Source organism: Natrix helvetica (assembly GCF_964273705.1).
Source record: "Natrix helvetica genome assembly, chromosome: 2".
NCBI lineage: Eukaryota > Metazoa > Chordata > Lepidosauria > Squamata > Natricidae > Natrix > Natrix helvetica.
The window spans coordinates 157,216,174-157,233,511 of NC_138552.1; the positions used below are offsets into that span (position 1 = coordinate 157,216,174).

The 17,338-nt window shown below is 39.8% G+C and overlaps 1 protein-coding gene across 2 annotated transcripts in view; it reads right to left on the reverse strand.

The window, feature by feature from the left end:
- Positions 1-17,338, reverse strand: part of ERICH1 (glutamate rich 1) — a 104,655-nt gene that overhangs the window by 73,004 nt on the left and 14,313 nt on the right. For both annotated transcript variants that reach the window (XM_081945754.1, XM_081945753.1), the window contains exon 2: positions 12,706-12,864. In XM_081945754.1, coding sequence (XP_081801880.1) covers positions 12,706-12,864 — 159 coding nt within the window. The remainder of the gene's footprint in view (positions 1-12,705; positions 12,865-17,338) is intronic.

Below are 17,338 nucleotides of genomic sequence, written 5' to 3' on the forward strand. Positions count from 1 at the left end.
AATCGCCTTGAAGAGGAAAAGCCTGAAACATCCCAACTAAGTTTGGAGGGGTGGCTGGAAGCATCTAGACAAGTTCTGCAGGAGAAGAGATGACAGGAAGGAAAGTTACTGAAATCTGTAGAACATAAGCACGTGTCTATAAAGGAATTCCTTCTCACCGAAAGCAGGTATGTGAAGAGCCAACATATATTACAGGTGCATTAATTATTCCTATTTTTTTCTCTATTCTTTATATATTAAGTCAAAAGGGAAATTGTTTCATTTCTAGTTCTGCCTAGCAAAATTTCTTCAAGGCATTATCCCTTAACCCACTCTTTCCCGTGAGTGGTGCCACTGCATGCTTGATTCTAAATTTGAGCTGCATTTCACAAGGTGGTTTGATTATACCTCTTGAGATCACTTTAGTCCTCCTTGCAGCCCGGTGCTTCACTTCCCACCACCATGGGCCTTCAAATGTATCTGGAAGGAGCCCTTTCCCTCTGATGCCCAGTAGGATGGGAGGTATTTGAGAAGCACTTGGTCAGGCTATGTCTGATGCCTCCAGGTATGCTAGGATACAATCTCAACAATTCCTAACCAACCTGGTTTAGCTGAATACAAATGATGAAGTTTAGAAAGCATTCAGCTAATGAAAGTTTAGTGGGCAGAGTAAATTAGCAAAAAAAACTTCCTAGCAAACTGTTCTCTTTTGTATCTTTTCAGGAAAAAAAAAGCAGAGACAAATATTGAAGGCTTGCAGAGTCATCCTTCTGGCACGGTTCATTTTTGCTACCTATGTACGTTTTAGATTATACTGCGTAGTGAGTAAGCAAGGCCTCAGAGCGTACTAACTTTGCAGTGCCAGGATGAAAAAGCTCTCATTCGCATTAGAGCAATCTCATATTGTGTAGCCCTGGGATGTCAGTCCTCGGAGTTGGACTCAACCACAACTGAAGCTGCTTCACACACTCACACCCAGCGCAATTCCTCTTAAGGATCTCTGCACCCTGCTGAAGTGGGCAACTCACAAAGAAGCATCAACTTGCTGCACAAAACAGCCAAATTTAAGAAAAGATTGGCAATAGTTGAGCACGCTGGGCAAGAAGGGGATTTAAGTCTGACGGAAACAAGCTTCCGTTGCTAGGAACAACTTAAGCATCTGGCTTCATTAGACTGTGACTTTTGCTTGGAATCCAGTTATTTCCAACCGTGGCTCATTCACTAAGATTTCATCCCTCCCTTGGTTTGGCATCATAAATCTTGACTTTGGACCACTTGACCTGGAATTCTCTTTTGCTCAGCTAAGTTTTTAACTGCAATGATTTGCTGCACCCCTGCTTTTGCCTTGGACTCTGCCAACTCCTGCTGCCTTGCTGTGAAACCCTGCAAAAAAACAACAAGCTTATCCTTAACACCAAGTATGATCAGGACTGTGTGTAACTCTTGAAAGGGTGCCAGTTCCAAGAAAGCCAAGATGCAAAATTGCAGCTCTCTGAGCTAGGCAGAAGTTTCATTATCCAGCTAGATAACATCAGTGCTAGGTTTTAGCTTCACCTAAGACAGTGGTTCTCAACATTTTCTTCACCACAGATCCCCCTCTAAATACCTTTTGTGGCCATGGATTATGGCCACAGACCGCCAAGACTTAAGATTTAAATCATGACATTGCTTCAAGCCTTCATGGACCCCGTGATGACATCGTGGACCACAGGTTAAGAACCCTTGGCCTAGGATGCTCACAGTTCCCCCATGAAACTATGTTAAATTCATATGTTTTCATTGTGTGTTCTGACTGCTACTTGGTGTTCATGGATGAGCTCTGCTCATCTTTTGTCTCTCTGTCCTACATAGCAGCTGTTATCAATAAAGAGAAATATTTGTAGCTCTCAGGGTTGAAATGAGGGTGCTGAGTTTGGTTGTTTTCTTGCAGATATTTCATTACCCAAACTACGTAACATCATCAGTGCTAGTAAGGAGTGGGAGTTATTCTCAGTTTATATTGTAGTGGCTTGCCCCTGTCGGGTGTGTGTTTGTGTGTGTGTGCCTGTGGTCTTAAAGGTTCTAGAGCTTGTTTGGGCTGTTTAATGTTAGCTTGTTTGGCAGTTTCTTGATTGGGGTATTGTTTACTTGATTGTTGGTCTGATGCTAATCTTGGTGTTCATCTATGCTCCTCTGGGTGCCGATTGCTGGTAGGGAGGCTGCCTCTCTTGCGTAGTATATAAATACTGTTTATGTCTATGTGTGTCTCTGCAAGAAAACAACAAGCTTAGTGAGTCCCAAGGATCCCTCATAGTGGCTGTTCCTTATGTTGGATGCATATTGTGGGTGACTCAGTACAGGCAGAGCTTAACTTATCGCCAGAGTTGAGACCAGGATCTCAGTTGTTGAACAAAACGATCACTGATTGAGACATCATATTTGCTCAACAACCACAACCTTAGCACTATGGGTGATGAGAAGAGGATATGGGTCCTTGCATGATGGAAAATAGGCCCTGAGCTTGCAGGAACCGTGTGTGTGTGTGTTTGTGTGTATCTAGCTATTCAGGGATTTCAGTGGGGCAACATGATGTCCAAGACCAGTGGGAATCTGAGAGGCAGGAGGCAGACCATGGGGCTTCTCGAGGTGAAATGAGGCCTAGAACAGGGAGGCCTCAGTCTGGAATAAGCCTCCCTCAACCCTGAAATACCCCATGTTCTCCTTTACAACCTTCATGTTCTTTATCAACTGCATCACGGAAAGCAGGGGTGTGGGTTGTTAAGCAAAGTGATCACATGATCACCTCATTTACAACTGTCATGACTTGTGACAATAATGGTCATGCTCCATTATGGTCATGGGTCAAGGACTTTTTGTAGGTTCGTGTGCAACTTTTGGCAAAGGTTGGAAGTGCTTTACCACAAAGCACCTTTTCTGAGGCTTAACTGTTAACTGTTGTTAAGCAAACGCCCAAGGTGCTTTTTCAAAAGGCAACTGGACTTCCTTGGTTTTTTTCCTTGAAAACATTTCGCTTCTATGAAGCTTCCTCAGAATGTTTTCAAGTAAACAAAGTAAAACAGTGCACTTGCCTTTTGAAAAAGTATCTTTGGGACAACCCTGACCTGGATAATTCAGAATCTCCATAGACAGTTGTTAAAGGAAAGACATTAAATCAAGTGTCCATGGAGATTCTGAATCTTCCAGGTCATAGCTGCCCCAAGCAAACTTTTCAAAAGACAACTGGACTTTTTTTTAACTTTATTCCTTGAAAACATTTCAGTTCTGAGGAAGTTTCTTGAATGAGATGCAAAACGTTTTCAAGGAAAAAAAGTGAGAAAGTCCAGTTGCCTTTTGAAAATCACCTTTGGGTCGTTCAGTCAAGGACTAACAGTACTTATGATGTACTGGAGGTCTTCAATTGGTTTGTGTACTATGGTGGTGCTGTGTGGTTATAGTAAGTAGTGTGTTGATTGCTTCAGATATGTTTTTTTTTCTTTTTACGTAAGGTCAGGTTATCCTTTCTGTAGCTAGCTTTGGTTGTATTATAGTGGGTTGAGTTGCCAGGCACTTTTTGATCAACTTGTGTGTGGGTACCTATTTTGTTGGAGAATGTTGTATAGACAGTCTCTGTTCGCTTTTAGGTAATAAGTAGTGTTGAACATTTTGGAGGTCAGGGCAATGTGATGGCTCCAACCCTTGTGGAGATATAACCAGGACTCACAACAGTCAAGCAGACAATTCAGCCCTGCAGCAGGAGCTCCTGACCCATGATTCCCATCATAGCTCACTTGTCCTGTCCACAGTCCCCTTGTCTTACCTTAATATGGAAAAAGGGCAGCTTCTCATATGATGAGAAGCCCATTTTCTCTGCCCGGCACCAAGTTCTTCTCACCTCGCTGTGCCTCATTAGAGAGAAGCCACTAAGAGATGGCTATCTCCCATCTGATGCAGATCTAAGTGTGATGCTTTCTCTCTCCCCCTCCACTGAGAGACGCTCCTGAATATAATTGTCATGTTCCTCATGACATCAACATGCCAGTGATACTGTTTAGCCGGTTTGGTGTAGTGGTTAAGGCACCAGGCTAGAAAGTGGGAGAGAGTGAGTTCAAATCCCGCCTTAGCCATTAAAGCAGGGGTGAAATCCAGCAGGTTCTGACAGGTTCTGGAGAACCGGTAGCGGAAATTTTGAGTAGTTCGGAGAACCGGCAAATGCCACCTCTGGCTGGCCCCAGAGTGGGATAGAAATGTAAAAAAAAATGAATTTCACCACTGCCTGAAACTCATGAAAGACTGAGCTCCGGCCAGTCATTCTCTCTCAGGACACCCCACCTCACAGAGTTGTTGTTGCGGGGGGAAAAGAGAAGGAGGAGGAGGAGGATGTGTAGGATATGTTTGCCGCCTCAAATTATTTGTCAAATAATAAAGGCAGGATACAAATAAATAAAGAATTCTTTCTCCGGTCAAGCAAATCTTCGGTTCCCAGGTTTCTATGTAATACAAATAATACAGATAGTCCTTCACTTACAACTGTAATAGCTCTTTTAGGCAAAAGGAAGTCGATGCCTTCTCATCTGGGGGACGGAGAAAATTACTATCAATCAGAGTGACAGCCTGATTTATTGAAGTGATACAAATAAGGGGCTAGAAGCCACCCTTGCTTAACTGCTCTTTGCCCGATAACACCTCCAGAAAGATACCACAGGGAAAAACATCTAACTCTCAATAAGACATTAGTATAAAGAAAATATGAATAAAAAGAAGCAACATTTTATCTATTGAGGATCCCTGCAATTTTCCCCATAGCTTCTCCTTTGGAATCAAATCAAGAGCTGATTTTAAATTCAAAATACCGGTTGCTGCCAAAAGAGTTCATTTAGATATAGTAAGTATCTTTTTCAGCTAAATAATGCAGGATGAAACCCAAGGATGAGTGGTCCCTTCTAGATCCTTCTTGCTCCTCAGCAAGGACAATTTCACTTTGGATCCAACCCAATATTTTTAAATAAATGTATTTTGCATATAGCTTACTTATTAAGCAAGCTAATAGGTCTGTAATTACCAAGGTCAGATCTATTTCCATTATCCTTGCCGAATGGGGTGACAATGGCTGAGGGGTGGCATACACTTACCTTCCCCAGTGGTTCACAAATGTGAGCGCACATGCACTTTTGGCGGAAAAAAATGGCCTAAATGGGATGCCATAGAGACCGGGTGGCAGAGACGGGGCGGGTGGGCAGAGCCACACTGCGATTTCCGCTACTGGTTCGGGCGAACAAATCTGAACCGGTAGAATACTGCCTTTGCAATGATTGCGTTCCACTCAGAGAGAAAACACATTGCGCTGTGAATGTAAGTAAATAAATTAACCAGCATTGGACCCCAGTAACTATTATTCGCCTTTAGTAATTCTTGGGCATGACATAATCTCCAAGAGGTTTTCCAGGCTTCAGTTGTGTAATAAGATCCTTCCTGTTAGTTAGAAGTGGCTACTTGGGAGATACTTTACAATGGGGATTATCAGGGATATTTAGTAGTTCTAATTGTCAGTTATTTGAAATTAAGTCTCCAAATATCTGCAGATATCTGAACCACAGGATATGTGCCTCTACTCACAGGAGAGCAGTTGATAGCACCAGAAGATCAAGCTTCTAGGCCATTTGGCTAAAAACAAGTGTGCTATCTGTTCTTATAATATACTACTTGTCGCTAAAAGGTTTGTATCAGGGCTATGATTTTTATCCACTTTTGATTGACTATATAGATACTATGTTTTTGTAATCTTTCTATTTTACACTTTTTCATTAGCTTTTTTGGGGGGTGGGGGGTGGGAAGGTTTTTCACCACTGCTTGTTATGATGTCTCGTATAATAGAAGTCCAAAGCTATGGGGTTACAGACCCTGATCCATTAAGGAGATGATGTGGCAATCATGCTCTTGATGTATAATATCAACGTGTGGTGTCTGTGAACTATGAGACACATCCTCCTTTATGAGACACAGACTGACCATCAATAGACAAGATAAACATCTACATACTGGGTAAAAGAGCCAATCAACAAGCCAAAAAGAGAAGAAACCTCGCCACCAACAATCAAAACCCAGATGAGCATAGATAAACATCAAGATTACACTCACAAAGTAAACAATACCCCAATCAAGAGTTGCCAAAGAAGCTTTGAGTAAACAGTCCAACTGAAGAATCTCCAAGATCATTATCACCAACACTGAGCTATGAGACTAGAGCTACCCATCCTGGACTCTCCCGGCGATCCAATGGAGAACAACCAAGCTCGGAGTGCACCAAGGACCCCTCACACATCTTCCCATTTGCCATTTGTTGCTAATCACTAGATTTTATCTTCATATGATGATGCTATGGATTGGTCCTTGTTGGAGCTGTAATAAGAGTTGCCTGAAGCGTGAGATGGTAAGCAAATGAATGTGATTAAAAAATAAAATAAAATAAAATAACCAAAATGTTATTTATAAAGAGGAGAATTAGTGAGACACCAGAAAGGCATAGTTTTGAAAATTACTGTCAATTGCTATAAATTACTAAACTTATATATATCAAATAACTCCACCATCCCTTACTGATTCAAGGAATTTTGCTTAGATTATTATCTATCAATGCTTGGGATGATCTATGCAACAGAAACTGAGAGTTAAAAGCAGCAGTTCATTGATCCAAACCATAAAATTATGGCGTAACAAGATTATGAATAATTAGCAGCCATATTGATAGTTATGTCATGTTAACATAATCACCCAACAGAAGACAAATTCTTGATGGAAAGGCATTTAAAATGTCATATTCTACTGTGCAAAGTAATAATTACAGTCTGTTGCTCCTTCTTGCAACAGTAATTAACTGCTAAAATGAATTGTTTAATCAGTCTGCAGAAGTTGTTTATTCCAATATTGCACTGCCAAAGAGTCTCTCATGAATATGCATAGACAATATTTGCTTTGCTTGCCAGTCTATCTCCAGTCCTCAGTCCTCCAAATCACAGACATTTTAAATACAAGACAAGCAACATTTTGTTAAGGCTGCATGTGCAAAGTATGCTTTAAGCTGCTAGCATTCCGGAACTGGCAAAGAAATACATCTGTTCTTGTAAATCAACACAAGTGCAGCAAAGGAATTTAGAAAGAACTCACATTACATTTAAAATACCACATTAAGAACAAACAAGGGTTTATTGCAACCCCAGATTATTGATTCCAGCAATACATTTGCCACTCTAGAGAAATATTATCAATATAAAGAATGTAGAAAGAAGTTATTACTCTTTCTCAATAATTCTGAATTATTATCTAGTAATATATTATGATTCTTCTATCTATTCATGTGGGGAACATTTCACATTTAATAGCAAATATGCTCCTTTTATATGATGAATATGCATGATTACTGGCTCCCAACAGTGTTCTCAAACCCATTTCTGAAGTAATGATTATGTAATTGTAGAGCTACAGGCTATTCATTCCTTTGCTCTCCAATCCACTTAAATTTTGCTAGGTCATTTTCAATAAACTTGCAGCTTTAAGAATCAAGGGAAGACTTCATCTTATATAACCAAAAGAAGATTCTACTACTTTGATACTGTCACAAAAAATTCGTAGATATGTCCATAAAATCATCAGGATTAAGCAAAACTCAAGTTTTTATGGTTAAAAAGAATTATAACTCGATCAAGACGGATCGGCTTGGGGATAAAATAATAACTAATGAATTAAACATACAGCACTCTCTTTAAATCAATGGATTTAATTTTACTTAATTATGATCAGACTTTCCCAATGAAATTGATTCTGCTTGAAGTTAGAAATCCTCAGATTCCAAAGGAAGCGTAGCTGAACGCAATTTGAAGTTGAAGAAAGCTGCATTAGACTGATAAATAAAGCAAGGCAATGAAACACTTCATCTTCGAAGGCAAAAACATATTTTGGAACTCACAGAGAAACACCTATCTGCAACTCTTTAAAGTAAATGCATATTTTGTGGGATCACAGTGAATTTTAAATCCAAAGAGACATGTGCCCCTAATATCAAATGACTGAGTGATGTGTGTGTGTGTGTGCGTGTGTGTGTGTATACATACATACATACATACATACATACATACATATATATACATATATATACATATATACATATATACACACATACATAGATACATGCAAAATAGTCCAACTATGATTTTTAAAGCATTTTTATTATTTAGGAGAGCCATGTAGCATAAAATAACATTCCTGTTATTTATTCTTTGGGTCTATGTCAAGAATTGTGTGGTTTTCTCTTTTGAAAATGTTTCCTGGAGTATATAGGTAGTCTTCATTTAGCAACTACGACTGGGATTGCAAGTTGATCATTAAGCAAAGAGGTTGCTATGTGAAGCTAGCTCTGCTTATATTCATACTTTAGCTTTCCTTTGCTTTACAGACCTGTGAAGGTTATAAATGTAGTTATAAAATTACTTTTTCATAACTGTGAATGGTACCGGGTACAATAATTGCAAACAGTCACTAAACAAGGACTACTTACATAGGATGTGGACACCACTCGTATAAATTTGAGTCAACTTGATTAGAATGCTTGATTGCATGATAGCAATAGCCCTTAGACTTATATAACGCTTCGCAGTGCTTTACAACCCTCTCTAAGCAGTTTACAGAGTCAGCCTATTGCCCCCAACCATCTGGCTCCTCATTTTACCGACCCTGGAAGGATGGAAGGCTGAGTCAACCTTGAGCCGGTGAGAATCAAACTGCCAAACTGCTAGCAATCGGCAGTCAGCAAAATTAGCCTGCAATATTGCATTCTAACCACAACCATAGCTCTCAGATTGCAATATCAAGCATTGTGTCCGATTTAAAAACATCAGATGATACTCCAGGGCCAAAGGATGCATTATTTTCACAAGTGAAGAGATTTTTTTAAGGGAGTATGTACGGGGGAAAAAAATCATAATTCAATGCATGGCTGTTTTGAATGTGAACTAACTTTAACCAATCTACATCCACTCTTCTTTTCAGCTGAATACTAAAGAGTAGTTCCTGAGGGTCCACTTGTCAGTATTTCAAAGATGACAATTTACAATTCACAGGTGTGTTTTAGTGGCACATTATCAAAGGTGACTTTGTTTTGCACCTGCTATCTGAATAGTTATGATATGTTTTTAGTTTCTGAAGTTAATTTTTGCCTTGCTAATATTTTATGTTTTAAAAAATGCTAGTTGTAGATAGCTGTTGTTCCCTTGGTAAAGTACTATTATTGTTTTAAAACTGTGACTTGTAATACAGCAATTCAACACTCAAATTTAACCTAAAAGGCAAAAATAATCAACCAGAGTCCTCATACTGATGCACTTGAAGCCAAGAACTTTAGTAAAAATGGTCTTGTGTGTAGCTTTGCAGCAAAGAAGCAATTAAACCCCAAATATATCATTTTGAGTTCATCCAAAATCCTTTTTGGATGATAAAGATACAGGGCTTATTCAGACACCCTGCTTGCTGTGGCATAGATGCCCCACTAACCATTTGTTAAGGACATGAATGCATGATGTCTTTAGTATGACTCTAGCCCACCAGGATGGTACCTCTATCTGCTCCACTTTTAATGTGGCTTTCCAGTTTCTACCAGCAAAAACTGTGCTGAGTGATCAGTCTTCAATTTCTGGAGTAAGTTTAGAGGAAAATGCTGGCTCAGCTGTGAGATGCTAGCTAAGGCTATTACAGACATGTCCCACCCTGTCCTTGGCTATTTATTGCCAGGATTACCATATTTTTCGGAGTATAAGATGCACCGGAGTATAAGACGCATCAAGGTTTTGAAGAGGCAAATTTTAAAAAAAGGAGGTAGGTAGAAAGAGGGATAGAGAGAGAGAGAAAGAAAGAGAAATACAGTAAGTAGGTAGGTAGAGAGAGTAGTTAGGTAGGTAGGTAGGTAAGTAAGTAGATAGGTAGAGAGAGTAGTTAGGTAGATAGGTAGATAAAGGGATAGAAAGAAAAATACAGTAAGTAGGTAGGTAGAGAGAGTAGTTAGGTAGGTAGGTAGATAAAGGGATAGAGAGAGAGAAATAGAGAGAGAGAGAGAAATACAGTAAGTAGGTAGGGAGAGAGAGTGCGTAGGTAGATAGAGGGATAGAGAGAGAGAAATAGAAAGAGAGAAATACAGTAGATAGGTAGGGAGAGAGAAAGTAGGTAGGTACAGGGATAGAGAGAGAGAAATACAGTAGATAGGTAGGGAGAGAGAGAGTAGGTAGGTAGGTAAAGGGATAGAGAGAGAGAGAGAGAGAAATACAGTAGGTAGGGAGAGAGTGTGTGAGTGTAGGTAGGTAGGTAGAGGGATAGAGAGAGAGAAATATTAAGAGAGAGAGATAATTACAGTAGATAGATAGGAAGAGAGAGAGAGTAGGTAGGTAGGTGAAGGGATAGAGAGAGAAATAGAAAGAGAGAGAGAAATATAGTAGATAGGTAGGTAGGGAGGGAGAGTAGGTAGGTAGCAGTGAAGTGCGGTGAGGTTTATGGCTGGTGAGGCACTAACACAGTGGTGGGTTTCAAATATTTTTAGACTTGTGGACTTCAACTCCCAGAATTCCACAGCCAGGCATGCTCAGTTCTGATTTAAAACGACAGCATTTGTTTTTCTCCTTTGCGAAATGTTTCCTTTTTTCACTTTCTTTTTCTTCTCCCTTCCCCTCCTTCCTCCCCCCCTCCCTTCCTCCCCCTCTCTCAAACACACACACACACACACACACACACACACACACACAAGCTTGATTGGATATCTTTTCCAGTGGCTTGAAAGCAGCTCCTCTGCCATTCCCCCCATTCCCCTGCTGCCTTCCCCAAACACCTCCACCATTGCAAATGCAGCCTGCTGTGGGAAATGCCTGGAACGCAATAAAGCTCACCCACTCACCTCCTGCTGGCAGGCTGGGGTGAGAGGAGAGGCAGAGAAGCTGGAGTGGAGCTGATCCGAGCCTTCCAAAAGAAAGAGGCTGGGAGAAAGTGTGTGTGCTACAGCATGGCTCTTTTCCTGGCTTCCGTGGATGACTCTGCTTAACTGTTAAAAAAAGCCTCTAAAAAGCGCCCTCTACTATGAGGCAGGAGAACTGCGTGCCTCACCTACGTCAGGAATTTTTAGGCTTTTAACCCTTGCTTAACTCTGCTCGAGTGATCATGAAACGCCTAAAGTCAGACTAGATGAGGCATGCAGTTCTCCTGCCTCATAGTAGAGGGTGCTTTTTAAGAGGCTTTTTTTTAACAGTTAAGCAGAGTCATCCACGGTGAGGCAGCAACTAGCTCAGCTTTTTCCTTTTACATTTTTTTTTCTTTTCATGATGAGAGTGGTGAGGCTGTGCCTCACTTGCCTCACCTGACTGCACGTCACTGGTAGATAGGTAGATAGATAGAGGGATAGAGAGAGAGAGAGAGAAATACAGTAGGTAGGTAGGTAGAGAGAGAGTAGGTAGGTAGGTAGATGTTTCCAGATGTATTTATCCATGTGCTGGAGAAGGGAATCGCTGACAAACCTTAAGACTTTATTTCTGCTGGCACAGCACTTGATCAATGTAATTCTCATAGTTAAAAAGCTTTCCAAAAGGGGGAAAAAAAGTTTTTGCACTCTGTAAACCTTTGAAAAACGTTCCATTTTTTGTGAAAATGGGCCTGTTTTTTGTCAGAAAAATTGCATGCATAGCCTTATGGAGGCTTATAGAGTGCTGCTGGCGGCTGGGGGGGGCAAAAATGGCCCATTGTTTGCTCATTTCTGCCCTCCCCAGCCCCCAGGATCTCTCTGAAAGCCTCCATAAGGGTAAGCATGGCCATTTTGGTGAAGGGGGCGGGGCTTTGGAAGGCAAAAAAATGGTGTATTCGATGTATAAGACGCATCCAGATTTTCAGCCTCTTTTTTTAGGAAAAAAAGTGCGTCTTATACTCCAAAAAATATGGTATTTAATCTTACTTTTCTCTTATTAACCAATACCAATATGTCCCTTGCTGTCTCCCTTCCTGTCCCTTCCCCTTAGTTTTAGTGCTTGATATATGTCCTGAGATCCAGACTAATGGACGTGTGTGTAAAACAGTGCCAAAGTTGTGGGAGATTGGGCAAACGTGCCATGGTTTGGCTGGCAAAACATCTGAGGCTGCCAGCCAGCAGCCCAGCAGAGAGGTTGCCAACATCCCCAGAGTCAAAACAGATTGTTTTGACTCTGGGGATACTTTGATACTTTCGGTTGATACTTTCACAGATCCAAACACTGTTACATCATCAAACCTGCTGACACTGATTGACTGGGTTTAGATATCATAGCAAAGCAAAATGGAACTAGTTGGGCATTATAGGTAATTCTTGTTTAATGATCATGTATATCAGTGGTGATTTCCGGATCCCGTTGCAACTGGTATGGTTGCAACGGGATCCGGCGTCCTTTACATGAACGCGTATGGCGAGCGTATGCGTCTTACCTTCCAGCGATGCCTCCACAAGCCTCTGTGACGCTCCAGCTGCTCAGCAGAGCGTCGCGCAGGCACTGTACGCGCCATGCACATGTGTGGAAGCGCCAAAGGCTTTAAAGACAGGTAAGGAGCACGGGTGGGTGGGCCCTCCGGAGCACCGTACCAGAATGGTACCTGGTGCTCCGGGCAGGCTCCAGTATGCCCGTACCAGGGTGTACCACCTGCAACCCACCACTGATGTATATGTACACTCACACACCAATGCACACATGCAAACGTTACCTTGGACCCTGGAATCTTTTTCCAAAGCTGCCACTTTCTTTGCCTCTTCCTGAGTTGCAACTGCACCTTTCAAAACAGTAGTGCTTTCTACGCTTGAAGAAACTACATCGGGAAGTACAGGAGCAGGGAAGAGTTTTTCCAGGACTTTCTTCTGGAACACTAAAAAGGTAGCAATATAATAAACAAGTTAAACTCTTGATAAAGCAAGAAAAAGCTTTTTTTAAAAAAAAAATATTTGTTTTTGAACAAGGACAAACAAACATAAAAATAAAAAACCCATCTTCCATTACAAATTGTAGAAAGTGTGTCAGTTGGTTACAGTATTTCCATGCATCTCTTCCATAGTAACCACCTGCTTTTCATATCAAATCGCATATTTTAAATTGGTTGCAACGGGATCCGGAACCCACCACTGGTATGTTTGTTTGTTTGTTTGTTTCCACCTTTGTTTTATAAGTAACTCAAGGTGACAAACATACCTAATCCCCTTTCCTCCTCCTATTTTCCCCATGACAAAAGCCATGTGAGGTGGGCTGGGCTGAGAGAGACTGACTGGTCCAAGGTCACTCAGCAAACTTTCATGCTTAAGATGGAACTACAATGCACAGTCTCCTGGTTTTTAGTCTGGTGCCTTAAAACCACGCTAGCTCTCTGTTTTCCGAACTGTGGACTACAGATCTTGGAAGATGAGGGTGACAGTGGAACTAATGCAACTATTACAAAGTATGCAGAGAAATGTTTTCTCGACAAAACAAAAACATAAATACCTTGGGGAAGAAGATCAGATCATAAAATAAATCTTTTTAGTTTTCAATTCTTTTACATTTTCTTAATTAAGAGTGTAGCTCAGAAAAATTGATTGGAAGGAAAAGTCATGTCACCATCCTTTTGAACAATTTTAGCAGGTTGTCAGAGGGTTTCCTCCCCAAACATATGTGTGTGTGGTGTGTGTGTGTGTGTGTGTGTCTGTCTATCCATCTATCTATCTATAGGTTTTTAAGCTGCACGTGTATGCTGTGATTAATAAAATGCAAACCATTTAAAAGCATTGCTCATGATTATTAGCTTTTTGTCACATTATGTTTTGTCAACTTAGAACTACTGTCATGTGGGATCTGTCAAATTTCTTAACATAAAAAGGGGTCTTTGTGTCCCTTGGCTACCTCTGGAATACAGGATTTCTTGTTGAATGGAACAGGCCCCAATACACCTTTCCCTAACATCCTATATCTATAGATCCCAGTTTCAGCACACCTGGAGGGCCACAACTGGAGAAAGTTACTTTACAGGCCGTAACAGTATTGGACTAAGACCAAGAAAGGTTACGTTTCAAATTCACCTGAGCTACAGAAGTTCATTAGAGAACCTGGGACCAATCAATCTCTTTCTCTTGGAAAGGAAAAATGGGAAGGAGGAGAATTACATGTGTCTCTTGAAGCTCTTGGAAGAAATGCAATCTAACAAACTTTACTTATAGTTTCATTAAAAGTACCTTAATGTGGTTTGTCAATTTGTGCTCAAGGGTGAGCGGTGTATTTTTTTTTCTACATATGTCAATTAAAGAGCCAGACAATCTTTCTATGACTTAGTTCTGTGAACTAGAGTATCCAATGTCACTCCAAAGAAAACTATGATCGATCTGTTCATGAGAAGAAGCAAAAACGCTCCCATTTTCAATTACAATGCATTTTGTCTGCTCTGAGACAAAAAACAGACCAACATGTGGCCTTTTTTTAAAAAAAAATTATTGTTTTTTTTAACATTTATAAGGGGAAAGGTAAATGGAAAGGTATACAAATTTTGGCAGTTGCAAAGTGTGGCAGGCGCCACCTCCCTCCAAACTCATAGTATACATTTGAGTATAAAACATTAATACATAGTCACATATAATCAGCATATTAGTTCTATTGATATTTTCAATCAGTTTATACATTGTAATATATAATCCACATATAATTCCATTACTACTTTCGGTCAGTTTATAACAATGAGATTTTCTTATTCATTTTTGTGATCTGTGCTTTCTTGGTATTGCCCCTTCTCCCCCCGCTGGCAGAGCTCCGGCCCCTCCCGTGTCCTGCATATCTGTTGTAGGATCTTCTGTTTTTTCTAGGTGTGTTTTGTTTTTTTCCATAAAGGCCTGTGCCTCTATGAGTGTGTTAATTCTAATTCTTGTCTCCTCCCAGACCAACATGTGGCCTTATGTGGATAGGACCAGGGTTGTTATAACAACCATGAACTTCCAGGCAGCTCCAACCCCAGCCCCAAGGGAAAACAAGTTGAAGTCTCCTAGCACCAGCGGTCCTGGAAATTCCACCCCTAATCCTAAATCCGTGATGGCGAACCAATGGCACGAGTGCCAGAAGTGGCATACAGAGCCCTCTCTGTGGGCATGTGCGCTGTTGCCAGCTGCTCTCCCGGGTTCCAAAAGGAATTACTGTTCCAAAGGTGCTTTTTTAAGAGGCAACTGGGATTTATTTGTTTTTCGTTGAAGACACTTCGCTGAGAAGAGAAACATCTTCAAGGAAAAACAACAAAAGTCTAGTTGCCTCTTGAAAAAGCATCTTTGGGGCAACCATGACCTGGATGACTGAGAATCTCCATAGACACCACAAATTACTATTTTCGCTCATCACCAAATATTCTGGTCTCAAGTTGCTGGTTACTATCAGGCTAATCTGATTCTACTTCAATGATTACAGCTAAACACTGTTCCATAGTTTGTACAATTCACCAGCATTTCTTTTCAAGGATCTCCTAGATATTCTCTGTTTGGAAACATTACAAATGCAGCTATTTTGTCTCTACTGTTTATTAATGTTTTATGTTCTCACTGTCAATTGAATCTTATTTCTGTCTTAATTTAATTAGCTGTAGGAATTGTTTTAACAATATAAATAGTCACTATAATTGGACTCTTAACTTTCATTTTGAAACCATAATCACTTTTTATGCATTATTCGTCTTCATATATTAATCACTACATTTTTTTTCAAGAAAGGTTAATTACGACTTTTCTATAGCTTTTAGTCTAACTATAATCTATATTATTTCAAATTGGTAATTTTATTTTGTTATTTGTTGTCGTACATAAATTGCATCATACTTTACTCTATTAGGTTTTACAGTTCCATACTCTTAAATGTTTAACTTACAATTTTACTTGTACTGCGATATGATTTTAAAGTTTATTTTACTCTAATCAATTATCATTCTTTTGTTTGTTTTATTGGCCATTGACCTTTAAAATAAAATGACTGACTGAATACAATCAAGGTTATTCAGAACTGTATTTGCCAGCGGTGTTGCTAAGATTGGCCTTAGAATCCAGGACAGAAAACAGAGTTTAGATAGCAGAATAAACTTAACTAGATTCTATATAGGCTGTCCCATCCCACTTGAATAGTAACCTTCAATCCAGCTGTAAAATGACCCTTGTCTAGAAACTAACATCTTGTGACTATTCCCAATTGTGCATTAAATAGGGATCAGGTCAAAGATCTCACAATGGTTCCTGAATTTAGAGCTGCAGTCCAATCTACACTAGGTATCTATTTTCTCCTGATTATATTTGATGGGAGAGTTATAGGCCTTTATAAAGGCAGATTACAATATTCTTTCTTCTGTACTGCTGCAGGGCAGGTATTTCAAAACGTTTATCATCTTCTGCTTGTGTCCTTGTGGTACGGAATAAATTTAAAGTTTATACATACATTTTTACTTTATAGGTTTTATTTGGCCTTATGCACAATTTGATTTATTATTGTTTTAATAACAATGGCAGGGCAGTCGTATGATTTATCAGGTAGCCTTCCTATTAGCCAACAAGATTTTTCAGGTCATTTAAGTTTTGCAAAGTTTTGATACCTAGCTTCAAGAATTTGTCAGGTCATTTGTGCTGAAGCTTATACAAAATATACAAATAAATGAAGAAAGAGAGAGAGAGAGAGAGAGAGAGAGAGAGAGAGAGAGAGAGAGAGAGAGAGAGAGAGAGAGAATGGATATCAGAATCAGCAACCACATCAGCTGTTTTCATTTTTTAACTGAGAAGTAAAATTACAATATATGAGCTCTCACTTACAAATTGCAAAAGAAACATTAGCTTAAGTTGAAGAAGCAGCAGCTCTCAAAATGCAACCCAACTACAACTCCCTTAGAAAAGATGACTATTGGTGAAGGACTTTAGAATTACTGTTCACCAACAACTGAAGGGTAACATTTTCCCAGTCCCTGATGCACATTAAAGGCAGGAAAAATATGCTTCTTAGAAGAGTAGATCTAACCTGGATAAAATTCTGCTTGTTTCCAACAGCCAGCAGTTATGTAGAACCATGTAATTTTTGTTATCAAATCATACTTGCTTGAAAATCTACATTTCTATTTTGAAATAATAGGTTTTATAAACTGTCAAATGTATATGAGAAAATATTTTGTGTTCCTTTTAGCCTCTTCTATGGGAAAGTTTTTCTTCATATGCTTGGCCTTGGCAAGAAAAGACCGACAAATTACAGTAATTCACTTAATGTTAAATGGTTAATGGTAAAATACCCAAAGTTGTCAATTGTTCGTGGATACCCCAGGCAGATTCATACACACAATTCATAACACTAAGAAAACTTCAATAATGCCATCG